Consider the following 23472-nt stretch of genomic DNA (forward strand, 5'->3'; position numbering starts at 1 on the left):
AAAACACCATGTTCAAGACATTGACTATGTACATTATCGTATAACATTCCAGTATCAATGAATTAAATTACATTTCATTTACACATAAGTTGTTCTGAGTGTTTAGCAAGTATACTTTTCAACGAGTATCTGTTTATAGAATGCAAGAAATATAGTAAACACAAAAGTTCAATTTTATCTTGGAAAGGCACGACCCTTACGTTAATGCGGCACATGTGTTTAACAAGCTTTTTTGTGGCAATGTTTTTTTTTTGTCTGTGATGCTTACGCCCATGTGACAAGAGAGGCTAAGAAATGATGAAGTATTTATATTGTACTATATTTATTATTATTTTTAATTCTTTAAACTAGTGTGAGTTAATGATTAAAATCTTTCAATGCCGTGAAAAATGTTGCTCCCTTTAAATGAAAAGTAGATCTTGTGTTATCCTGATTTTTCTTGAACTGAATTGACAGTTGTTCTGGTTTAACATAGACTTAGCAGCATCTTATTACACTTGGGAAATATGATAGAGAGCTATGCAGGCCTATTAAGCAGAAAACTATCGCTTCATGCTTGTAAAAATAATTAACAAGTGCAGTGCGCTAGTAAAATGTCTGATGTATGAACATCCGCCAGTCTTGATAAACAAGTGTCTTTATAAGAGAAAATATGGTATTGAAAAACCAACTTTAAATTTTATCACCTAAAACAAGGAGATATACTCAAAAAATCATCAACGAATAAGGCAAACATCAGGAAATACTAAAAATTCCTAGGAATTTTTTAGTATTTCCTGGTATTTGCCTTATTCGTTGACAATTTTTTTAGGTATTATTAGGCAAAGTCATCTACTCTTCCATATATTATCTAATTTTAGTAAGAGAGACACTTATTTCCCTGCGAAAGTAAATATTCAAATTGTCTGTATTTCCATCTATCAGTAGCTTGTTGGAATCTTATGTTATTCAAATTTGTTTTTTCACTCAGATTATTCGGTCGAGCCCAAAAGCATTGAAAATATGCAGGTTTTCATATCAGATTTTTTGATCGTACATTTTTACTCGTAGGGATCGTTGTACTCTTTCTAGTGTAGTTTCGCCTAATAATTAGTTTAGCATTACTATCTCTGCCGAGCCTGTATTTGCATGCCTTTGTCTATCTCTTTCTCTATATGATTCAAACATATGAAAAAAAATCCTCTTTTTTTTGTATGCAAGAATTTTTTTTAGCCGTGCACTGCCAAATGTGACATTTAAAAAAAAACGAAAAAAAAACAAACTACAAAGCGATGCAATTTCAATGCAATACTAAATGTGAAATTTGTTGTTATTTACGTGCGTATATGATGTATTATCCAGTGTTGGCTCCAAAAAAATATTCACTTCTAGATGTTATTTGTTGTTGATAAAAGAAAAAATGTTGCAGGTGTTATTGGGATTATATGCTTTTAATTTGCATTGGAAGATGTATGCTAATATCTGATGCGGAACTTGGTCGCTTACATTTGTTTCCTGTTATTGTCCCCGCCACACTCTCTCGAACCGGTTTCTTGGAAAAGATACTCTGAAATGTTTTCTTTTAAAGTAACACATTCCAATGTGGTGCTATCAAACAACCAATTTTATGTACTTTTCTTATTTTATTCATTTTATAATTTTTTTTCCATATGTTATATGTACTTGTTTGTTCTAACATTGTTATCTTGTATGTTTATTTTTGTATTATTAGTCTCAATAGGAAAAATCTTATTGCATTTGCTGTTTTTTACTGTTTTTATTTTCTAAAAAAAATGTCATTTTTATTCGAAGCTTAAATGCCTGTCATAATAACAATTTAAAGTAGAATTACCGCGACTGAATGCTTATAGATGCTGTAATTTACGGCATAGCTGATCTGGGGGAAAATGATTAAAAGAAAAACAGAATTGCCCGAAACCATGCCTATCAGGCTGTATTGTTGTTGTTGTTGTTTTTTTTCTATGATTATAAGTTATTTCAAGTATGTCTGGTACTCAAAAGCTCAGTAAGATGCAAAGTTCATGCATTTTTCATGAGTAATGAAACAGCACAACATTGAGCTAATCTTGACTCCAATAATGGTGTGTTAAAGGTATTAACAAAAAATTTATTACTAATGCTTATGTGGCGGTGGCATTGCTGCATTTGAACACAGTTGTCAGTTTATTCCCAAGTTATGTTTTGTTTGGACTTCCATCATTTAAACATTATTTTTCCAGGTAAAAAGAAAAATTCATGCATAGTTTCAGTAAATATACCTGTTAAGATATATTTATTAATCATACTTTAATTTCAGTGTTCATGCATGGTCGTATGTTTCATCACTACATGATCAAGTAAACTGATTTTGTTTTGATTGTTAATACAGTTGACGCTCGATTTTACAAACCTCCAATTTTACAAACACGCTCTTTTTTGCAAACTGGTCCTCTGTCGAGAACAGCATGCTGTAGAGAGCTAATGTTAAAATCCATTCTATTTTACAAACTCTCATTTCTGTCAATTCCTTGTTTTACAAACTTTGTTTTTTTCTGTTATTTTTTTTATGGTTACTCTATTCTTTCAGCTGCCTCTGAGTTCGTTGTAATTAAAAGTAAATTTCAATTTGGATGTTCTGTGTGTCTTAAGAGTCAATCACCAATATACAGGTGTTTTGCGAACACATACCAGGAAGTGTTCGATTGTTGGCCAGGGTGACCATGAATTGAAGATGTGTTGACAACATAATTTGCTTTTTGTGCATTATGATCGGATCAACTGGTAATTTCAGAAATGGTATGATCATAAAATGGTTATCGATAGGCAATTTCTAAGTTGAGAGACGATCAAACTCTATTTCAGCCAACTGCTGTTGTTGTATTTCCCTTATTGCAACGCCAACATAAAGAAAAGATTGTGCTTGATCAGCAATAGATCATTTCTGTATCAAGCGGTTCCCATCCTGAAAATATTTCAGAGAAACTAGATCTATGTGAAATGTTATCCTACATCAATTTTATGGAACCATATTTACCAAAATAATGTGAGGCAGCTAACAAAAATAAGTGATTTTTATGGAAATCACCAATAAAAGTGAATGACTAACTCATTTTTTATATCTTCCATTTTTTTTCATTGTCTCTTCCATTTATGTATTAATTATCAATTCTGTATGTGTTTTTAAAAACGACTGTCGACTATATCATTGGTGAGTGAACTTATCCATTAGCAGGACATTGGCTTGAAATTCATTTTTACGGGTCACATAACTTGAATTGCTTTTTCTTTTTCATCAGATACAACTGAAAATCACCGATGAAATATTTGATGCAGTGAAACGCCTCGATAGCCTCCTCAGTTCCTGTATTGCCTGTATTAACACACTAGAGGGAACTTTAATTTTTAAATTCCACCCAAGTTACTGAATGAACATACAAAGACCTCAAAATTGGTTTTAGATGTTATTAATATTTGTTATTAACTTATTCATACCCATCTATCAGCAGAAACTAATTCCAGGCAATTTCAGCAATTAAAAATAAATGGATAATTCAAGGGCACAGAGGACATCTGTCCGTTAAGTAGAGATGGCCCTTATTCACATTGTCTCTTAAACGAAGGTTTGTGCATGATTGTTTTTCATTTCTACAGAACTCTTAAACTACAAACCAATATCTATGGTTATACTCTATCTGAAAAATATGAAATTTCATTTGCTTCGTGGGCTAGAACTGCTTGTAGCCCAGGCCAGATTTTGTGCAACTATGGTCCACACATGGAGAGGGGAAATAACTTATGAGCAGAAATAAAGAAATATTCAATATAGCAGGACATTCATTCAAATATCCATGTAAAACATAAAATGCTACCAATCATTATGGAAGACCTATCATTGATTTTGGACATTAACCATTCTTTTCTAAATCCATCAATATTTCAGAATTTTTTTTCGCATTTTTGTCACATTTTAATCAGAGGCAGCATAATAAACCACACATGTGTAATGATATTTTTTAGTCGAGGAATTTTCCGAAATTAGAAAGCAACCACTCCTCATTCTTGTATTATATGCATGTTTTAACAGATAAGGATTTTTTTTTTTGTCCGGCTATTTGAAATGAAATGTGTGTGAAATTTATTTTACATAGAAAGAAATGCACAAATTCAGATTGACACACACCAAAATAAAAAAAGATTCTTGTAATTGGAAAAAAACTTGATTCGGGGGATCGGAGAATGCCCTTGTGGTCATGGATGTAGCCCAATTTTTCGAGACGGAGAGCTTACAAGACACAACACACACATTTGAGGGAAAAAAAATTGTTTCATTTATGAAAATTTTATGAATTTTAAAGAGATTTTTTCCGAATCTATACCTTTAGAGATTTTTTATAAATAATGGAAATATATTATCATAATCAAATGCATATTTATATTCTGTTTGTTGAGCGTTTTTTGCTGGAAATGGAAATTCTAGTCTTTGACAAGGGGGAAAAACACATTGGAATTTTTGTATTTTTTCATGTTTTGAATGTTGAGCTCCTGATATTATTAATTACATAGATATTTGATTATATTATTATTATTATTGATGTTTTGTGAATAAAAATGTAGTTACAAGTTGTGAAAATTATTTTCTGGTTTATTTTTTTCCGGAGAATTTTGAATTTTAGTGTGTAAATTTACTGACAAGTAGCAGCTTCCATCCAGGGCCGGATTTAGGCAGGTGCGAATGGTGCTGCCGCTAAACAGGATGAAATACTTTGATTACATTTTGATTTTAACGTTTGACTGAACAATTAAATATTAACGCAAAACGAGTATCTTAAAATTCTGTCCAAACCTCTAAAATCCAGACATCGAACCCTCTGGCCTAGGCTTTTCCACAGAACCCTCCCCCCACCAAGACAACAGGAGAACAATAGAAGGATTCTAGTGAATCCAGTGCCACAAGCAATGGACTAGTGAAGGCGCTGAATTGTTTTAAAATTATTCAAAATTACACTGAGGAAAAAAGCATGCTTACGGCCCGGCTGAAAGAGTATCTGAATGCGGCCCAGGGTAGATAATCGGCTCTCTAGCCTCGCAAGTGTCCGAGGTATGCCCTTCCCCCACAAGGTTGGGGCTGACAGTGTTCTAGCCCTGGGGCCCGTGACAAAACAATTTCTTTTTCTTTTTTCACGCTATAAATTCACTGAACGTGAAAAGTGGGGTCCGCAAGTGCTTCTCATTTCACATCCGCTTTACGAAATTTGCTTCGTTGTGGATGAATCTGTTGTGAATTGACAAATTTGAGGTAAATCCAATGGCATCTTAATCCTGGGTAAAACTTCGAATGAGTGTCCTCCAAATTATTGAAGTCTTACTTATTCTGATATATTTTAGGCCTATTTATTTCATTAATTCTTAATTTTCATTAGTTACAAAAATTTTTTCACTCAATTTAGAGTTTTCATCTGAAATTCTTGCACGTGTTCTTATTTTTATTTATTCCGAATTTTCAATAATTCTGAAAATTATTTGTTTCAGTTATGAGTTTCCATTAATTCTGAAATAATTTTTCTCGTTTATTTAGAATTTTCATCAATTTGGAAATAATTTATTTCATTAATTCTTAATTTTCATTAGTTATAGAATCATTTCTTTCAACGGTATTTTCAATTTTTTGCTTAATTCTGAAATTCTCACATGAATTCTGATTTTCATTCTGTATTTTCATTAATTCTGGATATTTCTGTCACCCATTCTGAAATTATTTTTTTACTCAAATTCTGCATCCTTGGTGATTCTGAAATTATTTTTTACTCAAATTTTGCATCTTTGGTGATTCTGAAATTATTTTTTTACTCAAATTCTGCATCCTTGGTGATTCTGAAATTATTTGTTCCCTCAGTCCTTAAAAATTGCTGAATTTTTTTTAAAGCTTATAGTTTTTTTTTTCATAAAAAATGTACGTCTTTTTTGGATGCTGACTTATACTTCCCTGCCCAAAATCTAGGCGTCGGACCTGTTGGGTAGGTCTCGGTTTCGTGTGTACCTCACGCGACTTGAAAGAGGTCAGGTGCGGATCTATGAGAGGGGAAGAATCCGAATATGATAATATTGCGTTCAATAAATCTGTTAAAAATTACTCGTATCAATGTTTTTGATTAAATAACAAATTGAAGAAAACTTCGACTAAAAAACGGGGCACTTTTAAAAAAACAAGATGGCAGGACTATTCCGGACAATACGGGACGTATGGTCAATCAATCTTTGATGTGAAAAAAGTCGACCCTCCCAACGGTGGTCTCTGAATCCGCCACCAAAAGAGGTTTTATGTTTGTGTGTTGAAAATACAAATTGTTTTTGTCAAACCAGAAATTATTTTTTTCGCTACATTAACCACAATTTCGTCAATCGAAATATAATCGTTTTTTTTTCATTTTTTTGTTGACCGGCTGTTGGCCACTCCGCGACCTCGATCCTAATTTTGTAAAAATGAAATTAGTGGCATATTTTTTTTTTTCCAGATCACTCAAGTTACCCATGGTGCAGTTCCGCACCACTCAAGTGGCCCCCGACGCAGTTTTAGATCATAGTTTTAGGCTTACGGCACATTAACTGATCACTTCAGTGATCCACGGAACATTTACAGATCATTTGAGTGACTAGGCGGCACATTTACAGAACACTTTAGGGGCCCGTGGCGCATTTTTAAGATCATTTAAGTAGTTTGCGGCATATTTCCAGATCATTCAAGTGACCCGCTGCATATTTACTGATAACTTGAGGATTCCGCGACCCGTTTTCAAACCAATGCAATGACCTACATTGTCGTAAAGGTTGAACACCCTTGGTACAGACCATGGGTTCTTAACCTATAGGTCGCGACCCAAACTTGGGTCGCAGACCTTTTGAGGTGGGTTGTTCAAATCCATTAAGAGCCAGGGGCTCTTGAGCTATGGACCTCGACCACACTTGATTCGCAGGGGCGTCCTAGATGGGTCGTACAGAACTTCTTACAACTATGGATTTTTGAGCTATGGTTCACAACCCGAGCTGATTCGGAGGGCTTCCGAGATGGGTTTTATAAATCCTCTTACAGATAGGGATTCTTGAGCTATGGGTCACGACCAAATTTGATTTGCAGAGGCGTCCGAGATGGACGGTACAAGCAAAGCCTCCTCTCTCCTAGTAGATACTTCTAGGAGGCTTTGGTACAAGTCCTGTTACAGCTAGAGTTTCTTGAGTTGTGGGTCACGACCCAAGCTTGAATCGCTAGGGCCTCCTAGATGGGTTGTTCAAATCAATACCCCCTATAGAAGGGGGGAAGGGATGTTCGAATCCACCTACAGCCTTGTTATAGATACACTTATTGCGTAACTGGTTTCTCAAATTTTGCAAAAATATAGTTCCATGGGGTCGCGAAGCTGATCTTGATATTTATTTCCTGTCGCGGCTAAAGAAAGGTTAAGAACCCCTGGTACGGAAAATCCGATAATACATTTTACAGTGTCATTCCAGAATATTTTTTCTCTCGCCTCTTCTAAAATACATTCAGTCAAAAAGCAATCATGATCCCAAATTAATATGTCCTTCATGAGTCAAAGAATGCACTACAGTTCTTTTCACTATCCGGTGATGATAATTTTATTTATGAGTATGATATCCATAAAATATGCTTGGCTGAGCATGATATAACTAATATTATAATAAATAATAACAATCTCTAAAAATTATACGAAGAGTGAAATATGCCGCATGATGTTGGGTGCACGTGTGAACATTGATTACAATTATTATGACAACTTATATGATGCAAAAAAACCTATGTACCAGGATGATTCTCAAAATCATCAAGTGATCAAAGAAGTGGAGCCCAGCTCCGAATCGGTGGGTGTTTCGATGGACGAATAGACTTCATCGACAGGGCGAGTCACGCTCGACTCGAAAATGAGTCGGACATTGAAATATAGAGACATAGTTACATGAATAACGTAGTAAGTTTCGAAATCATGGAGGAATGGAGGAATATTCTTGTTGAATGTCACCAGGACACCAAAGACATTTGAGAAGCACGATAAGACAGTCATCTAACAGATCTCGTTGAGGTCCTCTCCGAAAGTTTCCTCTTGTAACTGGTCTCCGGAGATCTTCTTATTAGGTGTGGTCTTGCTGAGCCAGACCTCGTTGAGTCGGTTGAACAGTTGCAGGGGTGGATCGTACCAGTTCAGGTAGTAATGATCCTGTTCGACGTCTGAATCCTTCGATGATAAATCTGCCAGGATCTGGGCCTCGTTCAGCCAACGGTTCTCACTTGGGCGTCCTCCAAAACTCCTGTGACGATAGGAAAATCAATCATGTATCTGACATTGATTTGATGAATTCTATGATGAAAGCAATATGACAAACATTGTACAGGGTGAGCAGAAAGTCCGTAAGAAATTTAAAAATTCGCACTAAATAGGGAAAAAATCCTTAAGTTTGCCATGAAAAGCGTTCTTGTTCCAGTTAATGCTATTTTCAGTCAGCTGTTCTTTTTCGTTACCGTCACCTACTGATAAGTTTCGTAACTATTCTTTCCTTCTGTTAAAAAAAATTCCTTCATGTTGATAACACAACAGTTTCAACAGCTGTACCCAATTCGATAATTTTTCATTATTTCATATATTTTGTAGGTTTTCACTGATCATTTTCCCACCCTGTATATGTTACTTTTACATCGACTGGTTTCTAAAGCAATATATTTTGAAAATAATATTCATAATGATAATTTATCTATGATATAATAGCGTAAAACGTAATTTCAAGTAGCAGCAGCAATATGCATAATAGTTAATTCCATTCTTCGTACATCTCTAGGAGTGCAACACTCTGGGACAAAGTACTTTACGATATGCGGGATTACGACGCGGTTGCAGACAGGAAAGCTGAATTCAAGAAGCTCGGCTTGCTAACCACGGAAATCCAGTTCCTGATGGAAGATTAGCGAACAAGCCGAGCAAATACTGGAGAAATCCTGCTAAACCACACTGTTCCTTCCCCTCTCCGCGTAAAACTCTACCGAAAAGCAAAGGGGAGGAAATCGACAAATCACAGGCCGTGATTCTGACCGAAGAGCCAATCAATGATGACCAAGCAACACCGTAACATTCTCATCCTGCGGGGGGGGGGGGAAAGTCCAGAATTCCCCTCATCCGCATCACAAGTCAAGGAAAATGGAGAGAAATCTCCCAAAAAAAAAAAAAAAGGAGAAAATCGCAAACATCACGGTGAAAGTCACGAATTGTCGGTTTTCCCAACTTGTGGTGACAACATAAATATCACAAAATTCTGCGAGAATTTTGAATAATTCTGAAAAAATCACATTCCGCGCCCTCCAACTGGAAACAGGGGCGTCTTAAGAGCATCATGGGCCCCCGGGCCAAGTGATTTTGCTGAGGCCCTACCTGGCGAATTCTCGAAAATTTGAACCGGTTCTCATTTTTCTGAGGCCCCCGGGCCGTGCCCATGCGTTAAGACGACACTGACTGGGAAATGAAAATTCAGCAATCAAAAGTCTTGATCCTGAATTTTCGGATGGGGACACCAAGCTCTCACAGTGATTTGCACTTCAACGTCGCAAACGTTAAAACATTTCAAGAGACGTCGGGAAAAGCTACCAATTTAGTGGGTGGATATGTTGAAGACACCGGCGGCCTAGCGGCTGTTAACCCTGACTGCGATACTGCATTGACTGAGGATAGCACTTTGGTCATGGGCGGAGATATGGGTGGGGGGGGGGCGTGTGCTTGTGTGTCTCTCTTTCTCTTCAGCTTTTCCCCCTTCCCGGTCTCACGGCATCTCCCCCCCCCCCACACGTAATGTATCTTTCTCAGAACTAATCCTTGTATTATATACCGTACGCGGAAGTGAGAAAAAGAACGCGTAGGCGAGGGTGAAAAAGCAAGGTACTGTGCATCCCTTATCTGTCTGTGACTCTCTTATCTAATCATCTACTGTCTGTACTGCTCCTTTCCCCCTCCGCCTATCGCTTTTTTTTCTTTCCCTTTCTTCCATTTTTTTAAACGTGCGAATAAGGCTACCATATGTATCGCCTATACGTCTAACACAGATACATTCAAATTTATCGCCAACAGCTTGTACGCCAAGGGGGGTTAGTGTCTTAGAAACTCACAAGTGCAATTCTTAACACGGCTTTATGTTTGTTTGTCTCCGTGTCAGGTCCGCAGCGGTCTGCAGCGCACAGCCGACGAGTGTGACTTGCAACCCACCGAGCTCCTTGCAAACATGCGTGTTGTATAGCTGAGTGGCCCGTGGGCAATGAAATGTTTAACACGCTGTGTCAACGGTTTTAGGCGCCTCCCTTTAGAGGTTCTCAAACATTTGCGCAGCTTTGTAGGGTCGATGCTAATTCTTGCATTGCAGCAGTAGTTTCGTACAGCAGTGCGGATGGGAAAACTTTTGATTGCAAATGGAACTGCCATCTCTAACTATCTCTCTATCTTCAACTCCTAGAATTATAATGTAGGCAGCAAGATTGAGGGTGGTTCTCTGATGAATTGGCCTTTGCTTTACGATCAAAGTAATTGAGGTTTTTGCTCCGATGTGAAAAGCAAAATCTCCATCAAGACTCCAGTCTTAGCCGTTGGCGCGTAAGTAGCGCAGTGGTAAGATGCTCGTCTATCGCCACGAAGGCTACTATCAGTTGCCGCGAGTTCGATCCCGGAAAGGACATAGATAAATTCTTTCCCTACCGAATCTGAGGCGAAAACCGATAAATGGAGCCCTCTCGATACGTCCTCGCCAGAAGTCCCATCTGTTAAAGACGAGGACAGGAGTACAACATGACTTTCTCTCGAGGAAGATACCGACACAACTCGATCGGTAGTAAATTATTGTTTGGTGATATAACTGAAGTTGGTGTGCGGTGAATTAGTATTCATATCGTGGGGAGCTTCATCGATGCTTCGGTGGGGGGCCCCTTGATGCCTGCTGATGGCATCGAGACACTTAGGGTATCATAAAAAAAGAGAAGCTAATCAAATGCAAGGCATCTAACTAATATCGACTTAACAGCAGCAACTACGACCACAGTATGTGATTTTTAATACAAGTCCGAGCCATTGATGAATAAAATCCATGACCAAATCCGAATTGGGCATTGTACAATGTGTTCTTACAACATCACGCGTACACATAATTTTACGCTAGTAGAATGTCGGTTTCATAGAGCTGAGAATTTGTGTTAAATTGGGCTTTCTCTCCAACTCGAGTATCTCATAAACGGCCACTCCAATTTCTCACACTTTAACCAGTCACACAGTTCCCTATATTGACCATTCCAGAATCTGTTACTGGTCATACTCATACTCACGTAACCCTTTATTACGTGATACGTCTTAATCCTTTCAGACCCGGGCATTCATTTTTTTTTTGGAATTTTCAAGTTTTTTTTTTTTTGCATTTTTGACACTCAAAAATACATTAAAATCAAAATGTCAGCAAATTTTTATTTTATTTTATTTTTCAAATTTTGATTTCGATTTTTATTTGTGAAGAAATAATTCTCTTCGTTCGAATTTTTTCCACCAAGATAATGCAGGTTATATTCATAAACACGTGTAATTCTTTCCAGTATTTTATTGCTAAATTCTGTGTAATAAATCACACTTTTCTAGGAGGCACTTTCTCCTGAATCTTAATAACCCCCTGAAAGTTCAACTATAAGTGCTTGCATGCTGACTTATAAAGTGCTATTAAGGGGGCTTGCATCAACCCTCTGATGAAAACCCCAAACTTGATTGATATACACTATATTTATAACTTAAAACTTACACAACCCTATAAGCCAGGGTTTAACTAACCGAGGTGAAAAAAAATCCACAGTGAGAAAAAGCAACCCATGCATTTATCAATGCAGGGCCTGAAAGGGTTGAGAAAACTTCTGATGACCATATTTCATCCCACATCGTGAATTTTTGTCCTATTGGAAAATACTGTTTCAAGTGGTGTAACGTACCTGACAATATAGCGCTTCGCAGGCTCTTTCTCGAAGAACAAATCAACATCTGTTGGGATGGGAGCGTCTTGGTATTGCTCGGATGGTACCAGAAGGGACATGGTATACGTGTGCTCGCACAAGGAGTCGTCTTCTTGGCAAGGCACCACTTTCGTCCTCGTGGGCGCAGTGCTATTTATGAAAGCTCCTGGAAAAACAAATCGAAAACTCAGATCTCATCAAGAAAACCTGAAAATAACCATCAATTATATACAAATACAACGCCACAACAGGCAAAATGTCCCACGAGGTGGCTGAGAAAAAGATGCCCACGAAAGCGGAGAGGTCATTTACGGAACCTGCCTCGCCAACGGGCTCACGCCTCTCTGACCGAACCATCGGGTGAGGACCAAAAATTATTAATTGACCATAAAAAAAAATAATAATCACCAACTTACCTTTGAGATTATCTCCCTGGATGTACCTGAAGAGTTTCTTGTAAAGAGCGTTCTGCGCTCTGGACAGAGATGACCCTTTGATCGTAGCGCTGATCCACATAGTTTCTGGGTACTGCCGCTCTTCGTATTCCTACAATGGACATTTCACGGTGTTATATCAAAACATTCTCGTTTCAGTGTGTACTCCAAAATAAATGCAGTGAAACTTCTATATATAAGGAACGCTTTCCAATAGGATACATCTTTCCCGATCTGGATTTTTTTTTAAATCGTTATTTTACCTCTCTATCACTCTCGTGAATTACTTCAGAATTCCGGTATTAAAGGGTGCCGTTCTTAGAGATGTGTTTTTCCCATATATAATGAAATCTCGGTAGAACGATACCCGACATAACGATAAATCCCGCTGCATCGAATAGTTTTTCAAACCTTGTTTCGAATTTTCTTTACTGTTATATATAATGTTAAACTCATTCGATGCAACGATGTTATTTACTTCGATAAATCCCTCTATAACGATGCTTTTTTGAGGATGTTTCGAAACCGTTACAACGATATCCTTGTATATTTCATTCTCAAAATTCTCCTTCAATATATTTTTAAATCCCTCACAAGATTTTGTTCTTTCGAGGATGTTTAATAACATCGACATTTTGCATTACTATAATCTATCCTCTGAAAGTTGTTAATGAAGTTACAGTGAAGCTACTTTTTGTTTAATGCACACGAATCTCATGTAGTAAAATATTTTAAGGGTGAAACCAATAACTGAATTTCATTCATTTCAACTTGTCAATTACAACTTTTTGCTGCGAATTACTACTTGTATTACGCCGCCCGGCAGTCCAGTGTTTACGGAGCTAGCCTCTGACTGCAGATCCAACACCCTTGTATAGCAGAAAGCCCCCCGCGAAGCTCGCGACGTCCTATAGTCATTGAATACACTGCAAAAGAAGGTAAAGATTTCGCATACGATACATCGGCTTGCCATATCCAATGGCTACAGGTGAAATGGACGACTTTAGTGATGCCAAAGCTTCGCGCTGAGGCTTTCTGCTGTAGAAAGTTGGCAGGTATGGGCTTGATGGATGCCTATTAACACTAACAATTCCTCGAACAGATCTTACGGATCTCTTGGAAATACGTGAGGATCACGTTATTATTATAAATGCATTTTATATGGGGTACTAAAAATGCCAATTCAGGAGAGAGAGAGAGAGAGAAGAGAGAGATACCAAGAACAGCATGCATTTGGCGGCGCGTGATGATTATGCTATTTCTCGATACAACGGTAACCCCTCTACAACGATATTTTTTTCTTAGTCTGCAGAATATCGTTGTATCGAGGTTTCACTGTGCTTCGCATTGAATAAACTCGACTCCATCACTTACGGAATTCTTCGAGGTCACATCGTAATCGATACATTCGATTCCTCTCCTCATGCATTTCGAGAATACCACCGTGATCTGTAAAAGAAATGCACATTAGAAATCATTTCCGCATTTGGGTGACGTAATACGAAATTTTATTGTAACATAAAACAGAGTAGGAGGAACATTTTCAGTCCGCGGGCCAGATATGATGTATTTCTGCCACTCGCGGGCCAGAAACTTGTATATATCGGAGCGGGGGGGGGGGGTGACCATATGTCCTTATTTTATGGGATATTTCAGTAATTTTGGCAGTTCCAACTTTTTTTATATAATATCCCGTTTTTCTCCTATTTTAAAAAATGCTTAATCGGACTATTAAAATCAAGAATTAGGATTATTTTCATGACGCGAATTATGCCATAATAATTATGGCATTATTCATGATTAATTTTGGTGAAATGATTATCGTTATATATACATCTCAACAATCGTTGTATTTGTTGTTGTTGTTGTATCTCATATATTTGTCAAACATATATGATTTTAGGTGACTTACATTTAGGCTTGCAGTGCCCATTATTTTCCGCGAATGGCGATTTTTCAGTAATTTTAGTGATAGTTGGCAACTTTCTTAGAATTGGAAAATTTTTTTCACTGCGACTGAGAACTTCACTTACCGTTGAATAATTTTTGGCTGTAACTGACAACTTTACTTGCTTTTGACAATGTTTAGCCGTAACCGGAAAATTTGCATGCCTAAGTGAATCACGTACAACTTTCCCACAATGAGGGGCACCCTCTTGATGCCAAAAGATGTTTGATTGCAAACATATTTTTTAGGCTCAGCAAAAAAGAAAGGACCAGGAAGTTCTACGTGATGAAAATAGTGCTGAACATGTATTATGTGCACTGTTTGCGTCCCATTTTATGGGTTACTATTAAAAATATCCGTCGCTGTCCGGGTTTTCACGATAGACTGGGGGCATAAAAGAAGTGGCAAACCATTGAGAAGGGATTACCATGTCGAGAACGCGTTGTTTGGGAACCATAATAACCAAAGTAAACATTCCGAAAGTCATTGTCGAAGGAAGCCTAAGAACAATTGTTGCCCGATAGTTTTTTTGCCCATTTAGGGCCTTTTTCCCAGCTCTGATTATCTTTTAAAATAGCCTATCGTTCAAGTCGGGTTCTGTTTGGTATAATTGCATGGCAAGGATTGGTCCAAATCTACAGACCAGGGTTTGGTCTGTAGATTTGTACGGAGAACACACACACACACACACACAGAAAAAATAAATTTTATGTATATAGAATATTTTTAAAACTTTTAGTATATCTAATAGTTTATTAAATATACTAAATTACCCCCCCCCCCGCGCGGGGGGGGGGGTTGTAGCAGTAGTAGGTAGGGCCTCCAAAAAATGGCTCCGGGATCCATGATGTCAGCCACCTCGTTGGGCAATTTGCCTGTTGTGGCGTTGTATTTGTATTTGTATTTAAAATACTATATAGTATTTTAAATGTACTATTTCTAGTATATATTAATTAAGTTAAAAATATAGTATATTCTAAATATACTATATATATTTATATTTAATATAATATATTTAAAATTTTTCGTTATACAGCGCTATCTGTGAATGAAATTTCAAACTATTTCTTGAATCTAAGAGAACAAAAATTCAACACGTCATTTCAAGCCTTGCAGTATGAATCGCGCTTTTTTCATGCCGACCAGTTGATTTTTTAATTAATTTTTAACATGTGTCAACGACTTTTAGGTCACCTTATGTATTGTTTTTCTTTCAAATTAGTTAATACCTATAGTCATTATGTAGGAAAATTTATTTTACTGTAGAAAAGGTATCAGGTTAATGGTGAATGTCCAATTTACAGTACCTACCTGTATGGACAGAAATACTGCCAGTATCCACCACGATCTCATGTCTGTATAATTCTGCAAGTACAAAAAATAGGCGGAAGACATTAGACCTTATTTGTGACAGGACATGCTGAGATACCAGGAAAATGTAATCAGAAATTGCGGGAAAAGAAAGAGAGTAAAATAAAAAAAAAACAACAGCGGAACATGTCTTATGGAACACTATACAAGAAGTATATTTTACATGCACTATACTGTAGGAGGATATGCTTCCTATAAATTCCTTGGATTTCACACTTACTACTACCTAAGTACAGGGTGGTCATGAAATAACTTTACCGATATACGAGGGCCCTAGTAGCCGTAAAAATCAACGGATACGAATGAAATTCGAGATATAGGGGGTTTCTCAGAATAAGGGCTCCAGAGTGAGATTACAAACAAAATCCTAGCTTTAGCAGCTGCGGTTACAGCAACAAAATTTCGAAAAATCCAAATGACAAGTACTCACTTGCTAAGTCTTCCTGCTGACCACCTATGCCATCACCGCGGACCGTAGGTTTAAAAACGCTATTCTAACACGCGCTAACGGTACGCAAGCATTTGGAAAGGGTACGCAAACCTCCCTCGAAATTCCAGGGAATACTTAAAGCACCAAAATTACTGAATTAAACAAATTGGTAAGAATTTCTATATATGGTCAATTATTATTGTTTTTTAAACAATTACATTTTTGAATGAATACCCTATTTTGTACAGTTCTTGTACCGTTATTGAGGGTTTACTTTACTTATTTAATTTTGTATAGTCTTTTTAATGAATATATCCTGTAAGTGTTAATGATGCTTTATCTCATCAAGCATCCGTCGTAGAGGTATGATTCGAATTTAAAAAAATGCTTAAAAAAGGCTTTCATAAATTACCCTATACCAGTGAAAATTCAGCGAGTAACAAAACAAAAAAAAAAAAAATCTGAATTTTTATATGATCCCCCTGTCCTCTAACTTCCAGTTAAGAAGTTGTTGCCCGGTCCTTCCCGAGGCCAACAAAAAAAAAAAATATTCTATGTTTTCTAATGGTGGTGCAATATTCGCAAAGACATTTGATTTCAAAAATCGGAGAAAAGTTATGAAAGAACAGCAAAAACTAACGGACGAGACGCTCTTTTCCCCTCATTTACGCTGTCGTTTTCCAACTTTTCTCTGCTTTCGGAATTCGAATATCTCGGTGAGTATTGCAGTTCGGAACTTGGATTTTTTTTTTGTTGGCTTCAGGAGAGATAGGATAACAATTTTCTAACTAGAAGTTAGAGGGAACATATATAAATTTAGATTTTTTTTATTTTGTTACACACTGCATTTTCACCCACAAAACTGGCACAAGGTAATTTTTGAACGCCTTTTGAGCATTTTTTAAAGTGAAAACATAACTCTACCAAGGACGGTTGATGAGATAAAGGTCGCATTTGCAAGACAAATACCCTGTATATGTTACGGTAAATGTGATGAATCCGGTCATTGTACATAATTACCGATTTATCGCATTTACCGTAACACACATTTACGTTTTTTAGTTGTAGGCCCTACAGGCTGTAAAGGTTTACTATGAACTTTTGTTTTATGAAAAAAATTGATTGTTGAATTTTATAAAGGAGTAAAGATAGTTATAGAAACCTACTATTGCACTTCAAATAAGAAATTATAGTGAATCAAGCAAATTTTTAAGTTCTTGTGTTCATTGTTGCACTACAAATCAGTGTTTTTGACCTATGTACAAAGTAAAAAACATTCTGAGTTGTAAAAATGATTTTTGGATTTAAATTAAAAAGAAATCTTTTTAAAATAGAAAAAATTATTTTTTTAATTGAAGAAACAATTTTCTTAAAATTTAAAAAAATTATATTTTTCAAAACCCATCGTTGAATTGGAAATCATTCCTATGTCTAAAAACTATTTCTGGATTTGGAAATGAATTTCAAATTGAATTTAATATATTTTGTAGAATTGGAACAATTGTTTCAGGCATAAAAATTATTTTTGATCAGTTTGTCATTTATTTTCAGGTAAAAAATCATCGTTAAGTTAAAAAATATACATGTATGCAGGTCGGTAATAAAATCATCCTTAGTACAATTTTTCAATTTAAAAAAAAAACATTGTTGAATAGAAAACCATGGTTCTATTTTAAGAACAAAAATCTTGAGTTATTGTTAAAATTGGAAACCATTGTTGAATTCCGTTATCTGACTTAAGTGGAATGAAATATTATTTCAAATGCAAAAAATATTGAATTAAATTTAGAAATTTTTAAAAGTTATGAATTTGTTTGATTTTTGAATGTGAAAAATTTATTTTTAAACATTTTTTTTACAATTTAAACTAACATAATAAACAATTACATAAATATAAATACAAATGTGCATATATCTAGACATCACGTCCTTCTATATCGGTCTTCAACCTTTAAGATACGGCGGACCAAATCAAAACTTCCCACGAAGCCCACGGACCACCAACTGTTTTTCACGAAGCCCGCGGCCCATTAAGTCACACCGCAGCATCCTCAGTTACTAAACGTGGTTCCGCAAATCATTGAACACTTTATTTATCGGAATATATTTCTTTCATTAAATTTGAATATTTTCAAACAACTTCCTTTCAATAATCAATTCTTATAATCATTTCTTTTATTAAATCTAAAACTTGTCCCGATCATTCTGAAATTATTTTTTCATTAATTTTAAATTTTCATTAATTCTGTACCTCAGAACCATGCCATAGTATGTCCATTTGAAGGATTTTACAGTATAAAGAGAAAACAATAATTTATGTCTCATTATTTCATTAATTCCTTGAAAAGTATATCGGGACATGCTGTATTCTGGGATTTTGGCTACTTTATTTAAAACTTATTTTAGCTAAAATACAGTACTATAGCCCTAAACTACAGAATGAGAACTACAAGAGCTCAAAATCAACAAAAATGGACATACGATAGGACGGTTCTGAGGTATAGAATTATGAAGTTATTTCCTCAGAAAAAATTTTTGATTTCTTTCATGAACTTTTAATACTTTTGAAATTACTCTTTACAATACTGAAGTTATTCTTAATAATTCTCTAAATATTTCTATCAGTAGTCGTGCGCTTACGTGATTCTGTAAATATTTTTTCATTAATAATACTTTCATCAATTATGAAATTATTTTTTTCAATAGTTCTAAAATTATCTCTTTCATTAAGATGTTTTTCAGTTTCTGTAAATGTATACATTTGGTTGTCGAATTTGGTCTCTCGAAATATGTAGCTTATATTAAATAACATAGGCCTCAAAAACTGTTTTGGATCGGGTTCCCCCGGACGGCCCTTTTAATGCATCAAATGCACAGCCAGCTTTACTATTGCACAGCTCTAAATACAGCGGTAGAGGTTTAAGTGGTAAAAGCTCGATTTTTTTTTTGGAATTTTTAATCGTTTTTCTATGTAAAGTGGCTATTTTCTAAAAATGATCGACGAGCCGCAACAAAAAGTTCTGAGGACCACATTTGTCCAGCTGGTTATGAGTTGAAGAACCCCTGCTATAAGATGTTCTTTTATTAGATTGGATATAGCGAACAAAAGTATCTGTCTATTGAAATTCTTATAACGGGGTTCGACCGTAAATAATATCCACACGACAAAAAAAAAGTCTAAAATATATTTTACATTATTAGGATTAAATTGTTGATGCATAAAATAATTTTCGAAAATAATCATGAACAGACTCACCGTACAATTTCAGTGCCTATAATAATGATGATAATGATCGCGCGGGAATTAATAATTCACACGGTCCTTCAGCTTTAAGAGAGCGCCTTGGTGATGGGAGAAGCGGCAAAGAAAAACCTACTTATATAGTGTCCGCCACTGCGGCCAAAGGAGTCTATTCCTCTGTCTTAGGTCAGCAGCAACCTGATATATTTGCCCGAGGCCACAAACGTCTGCCCTACAATCATTATACGTATTATTATTACAATGGGAAAAGAAGAGAAGGCGCAACAAATAATCGAAACAACTTTTTTTGCTTCTTTCTTTTGTTTTCTTTTCTTATCTAGGATTTCGGGCAGGTTTCTGTTTTCTGTTCTTTTTTATTTTTTTGTTTTCAAGCCAAGGTGAAGTTCAAAGCCGATATCCACGAAAAATCCCTTGAACTTCCGGAATCTTATTGAATATATTTCAAAGTTAAACTTTTCTTTTTTTGTTTCTTGTGTGTGGCGACGATAAGAACCCAGAGTGCGGTGATCGATTGTTGTATGATTATGGTGTCTCATCGATCATCGATCAAACATCGGAAAAGGTCTCGGGTTCGTGACATTGATGAGAGATTAAGTGTCTCTGTTGCTGATCAGATATGATTTCGTAGTATGATTAGGCTTTTAATGCTTGAAATGAACTGCTGGGCCAAAAATAAACATATCTTTATGTAACTTATTATTTTTGAGGTTTTACTGAAAATAATTTGGCTGTTTTAACATGAGGGTGAAAACTGAAGCTCGTTAGAAACACCTGTTTAGATAGCGCGACTATCTCTCTGGCGATTACTAGACACATCTATACAAATAATATTTATTTAGATGTTATCTAGACACATTATCTTTAGCTGTTACTAGACACATCTATACATATATTTGTGACTACCTCTAGACGTTACCAGATACATCTATACAAATTATAACTATCTCTAGGCATTCCTAGACGACTTCACATATTCATGAACAATGTTTATTGAAATTTTTTTTAACTATCTCTAGAGATTCCTAGACACATCTACAAATTTTTATTATCATTTGTAGTGATTCTTAGGGAAATTTACAAGTCTTCAAAATTATTTACAGAAACTCCGAGACACATCTGCAAGTCTTCGTTACTATCTACAACTATTAATAGACACATCTGCAGATATTTATTATAATCTCCAGTAATGTCTACACACACCTACAAGTCTTTACTACTATCGCTAGTGATTCATAGAACACATCTAAAACACGTCTTTTAACTACCTGTAGCTATACCAGCACTTATATAAATATATACAAATACAAGGCCACAACAGGCAAAATGCCCAATTTGACAATGAGGTGGCTGAGAAATTTATCTACCACAAGTCTTCGCAAGTTATCACTAGACATTCCTACACACATCTACAAAGCTTTATTATTATCTCTTGTATTATATCTTCTTTCTATTACTATCCTAGGCACATCAAAACACGTCATTTTAATTATCTCTAAGTATTACACACGTCTACAACAACCCTATGTAACTTACTATCTCTAGTCATTCCTCGACAAGTCCATGAAAAGTTTTTATAAAGTCTACCATGAAAGTCCACCTCCTCTAGACACATTTACAGCACGTGTTTTTTTTCGGGGATTTTTTTTTCAAATATCTCTAGCTATTCCTAGGCACATCTATATATACACATCGCGAGTCCTAATAACTATCTCCAGTCTCTCTCTTAGACACATCCTCAACAAATCTTATGCCTGCTCATTCCTAGACATCTCGATAAAAGTTAAAGATTTAGTGTCACTCTTAAGACATTACTAGACACATAATAAAAGAAATCAAGCATTTACATGACTTTATTGGTACCGAATAAACATTATTGAATTGGAAAAAAGTAAAAAATGAACCAAATGGATAAGCCAAAAACAATAGTTGAAATAAATGGGTAAATATTATTGAATTCGCGAAAATAATATCACTAATTTTAGAGAATGCATTGTTTGTTAACCTCAAGAAAAGTAGCCAGCTTATATAAATTGTTAAATTGAAAATAAAAATACTATTAAATTTGAAATAAGTATTATTGAATTTGAAATAGCTATTGTTGAGTTTGAGGTAAGTATTGTTCAATTTGAGATAAAATCAGAAATAAGTGTGGCTGAATTTGAAAAAAAAAAACCAGTTGAGTTCAAAAATGTTGCTACTCCTTAAGGAAAAAAAACTAATTAAAAAAAAAAAGTGTTCTTTTTATTTACTTTAAAATGAAAAGGAAAGAGAAATTATTGTGCTATATGTGTTGGAAAAAAAAAAAAAATCGTTGTCAAACTTGCAAAGAGAAAAATTGTTAAACCTGCAAAGAAAAACATTATTATTATATTTATTACAAAGATTAAGTTTAAAATATGTTTCTGAATTAAAAGACATTGTTGCAATTCGTTACAGTCAAAAAGAAAAAATAAATTGATAAATTTAGGGGGGAAAGTATTTTTGATCGAATTAAAAAATGTATTGCATGAAATTGTTGAATCAAAATGCAGGTTAAATTTACAAAAGAGAGAATTATAAAATTGTAGAATTTCCAAATTTAAAAACTAGAGAAACCATTATTCAATTTGAAAGTATATTGCAATTAATTATTAAAAAAAATAAATAAATAAAACTGTACCGTTAAAAATGAAAATAAAAAGTGTTCTGGAATCATCTCTCTCAACAATAATATTTGTAGTAAAAACTAATTGCTACATGGTAAACAATTTCCAAAAATAAAATCATTGTTGTATTCGAATACCTGTGTCTTCATAGTGTCTTTTATTTTCTCAAAAACATCAATAAACAATAAAAAAATGTATCTTACAATCTGTGAAAATAATATTGTGTTTTCATAATAATCACTAAAAACCCATTGTTAAGGGCATGATACTCACTCAGCGGTCTTGAATCGAGAATATATCAACTGAACAACAGTACAAGAGATCAACACAGCAAGTCCCACCACCCTGACTCGTGTTTCTGTATGTTCTGTAAGTTCTTCCCTTATATATAAAATACACGCTATACGTAACATGTATTAAAAACATTCGCAAGACGCGAAACACGTTTCCACACGAGTGTCTACGTTATTTATGTATATTGTATTCATGCGGTTCTCTTTCCTATATTTTTCAACAACACGAATCATAAAAAATGGCAATAACATTGTTTGTAAATCCCCATCGCCTTTCAACAAAATGGTTTCGGTTTCGCATTGTCGATGTCCTCGTTCCTATTTATCAGAAGTGATTTTGGTGGATGCTGTCGTGACCAAAATGGAACCAAGTGTTGGTCAACACCTATCTAGAGCTTTACGATATCATAAAAAAATGATTTTAATGAAAATTTGTTGCTGAAATACGAGTTATTTCACTTTAAAGATCATGAAAGTGTGTTTCATCTGATGTGTAACTCTTATTGGTTTTCAATGTGTGTGTGTGCTTTAGAAACTTATAAAGTGACCACCCGACCCATATCACACCATAGATTCAAATTTTTATCGCAAATTAGGTGCGTCGTAACTTATGATCATCTATACAGGATCTTTATACAGAGTATCTCATTCACGTTTATACTTTGCTGTTATAAATACGAGAAACTACGTTGAATTAGACACCTGCTGTCACCTAGCGAATAAAATCAAAACTAACAGTGATAATACTTGAAATAAAATGGTTGTTGCATTCAAACCAATGTGCAGCATGAAAATGAACATGAAATATTTCATGCATTTTTTCAACATGAATTCGTAAATTGTTTAAAAACTTTCAATGTGGATGTGGAAAAGTCATTCTCACGCGAAAGGGGTTTTTTTTTTTCGGTACAGAAAAAAAAAAAAGGTTAAAAATTTTGCGGATAGAGAGCGCTGCATTAGAAGCAAATCACTGGGAATATGAAAATCAGGGTCCTATAAAATGCAGGTGTACGATTAACAGGTCGTTCCTGAATTTTCCCGTTACGGACCATAGGCGCCGGAACCTAGGGGCTGAGCTCCCCCCC

General features: G+C 35.3%; 1 protein-coding gene across 1 annotated transcript; it reads right to left on the reverse strand.

Moving 5' to 3' along the window:
- Nucleotides 1–7583: 7583 nt before the first annotated feature.
- On the reverse strand, nucleotides 7584–19708 carry LOC149084076 (heme-binding protein 2-like). The gene is made up of 6 exons (XM_089234426.1): nucleotides 19444–19708; nucleotides 15698–15751; nucleotides 13813–13887; nucleotides 12421–12550; nucleotides 11984–12170; nucleotides 7584–8298 (listed from the first exon to the last, which is right to left on the reverse strand). The coding sequence occupies exons 2-6, from the start codon at nucleotides 15737–15739 to the stop codon at nucleotides 8055–8057; spliced, it is 678 nt and encodes a 225-aa protein (XP_089090552.1). The 5' UTR covers nucleotides 15740–15751; nucleotides 19444–19708; the 3' UTR covers nucleotides 7584–8054.
- Nucleotides 19709–23472: the final 3764 nt, after the last annotated feature.

The sequence above is a fragment of the Pholcus phalangioides genome, unplaced genomic scaffold (genome assembly GCF_987345545.1).
Source record: "Pholcus phalangioides strain wild (caught in Gottingen) unplaced genomic scaffold, Ppha-v1.0 ptg000008l_1, whole genome shotgun sequence".
Taxonomy (NCBI): domain Eukaryota; kingdom Metazoa; phylum Arthropoda; class Arachnida; order Araneae; family Pholcidae; genus Pholcus; species Pholcus phalangioides.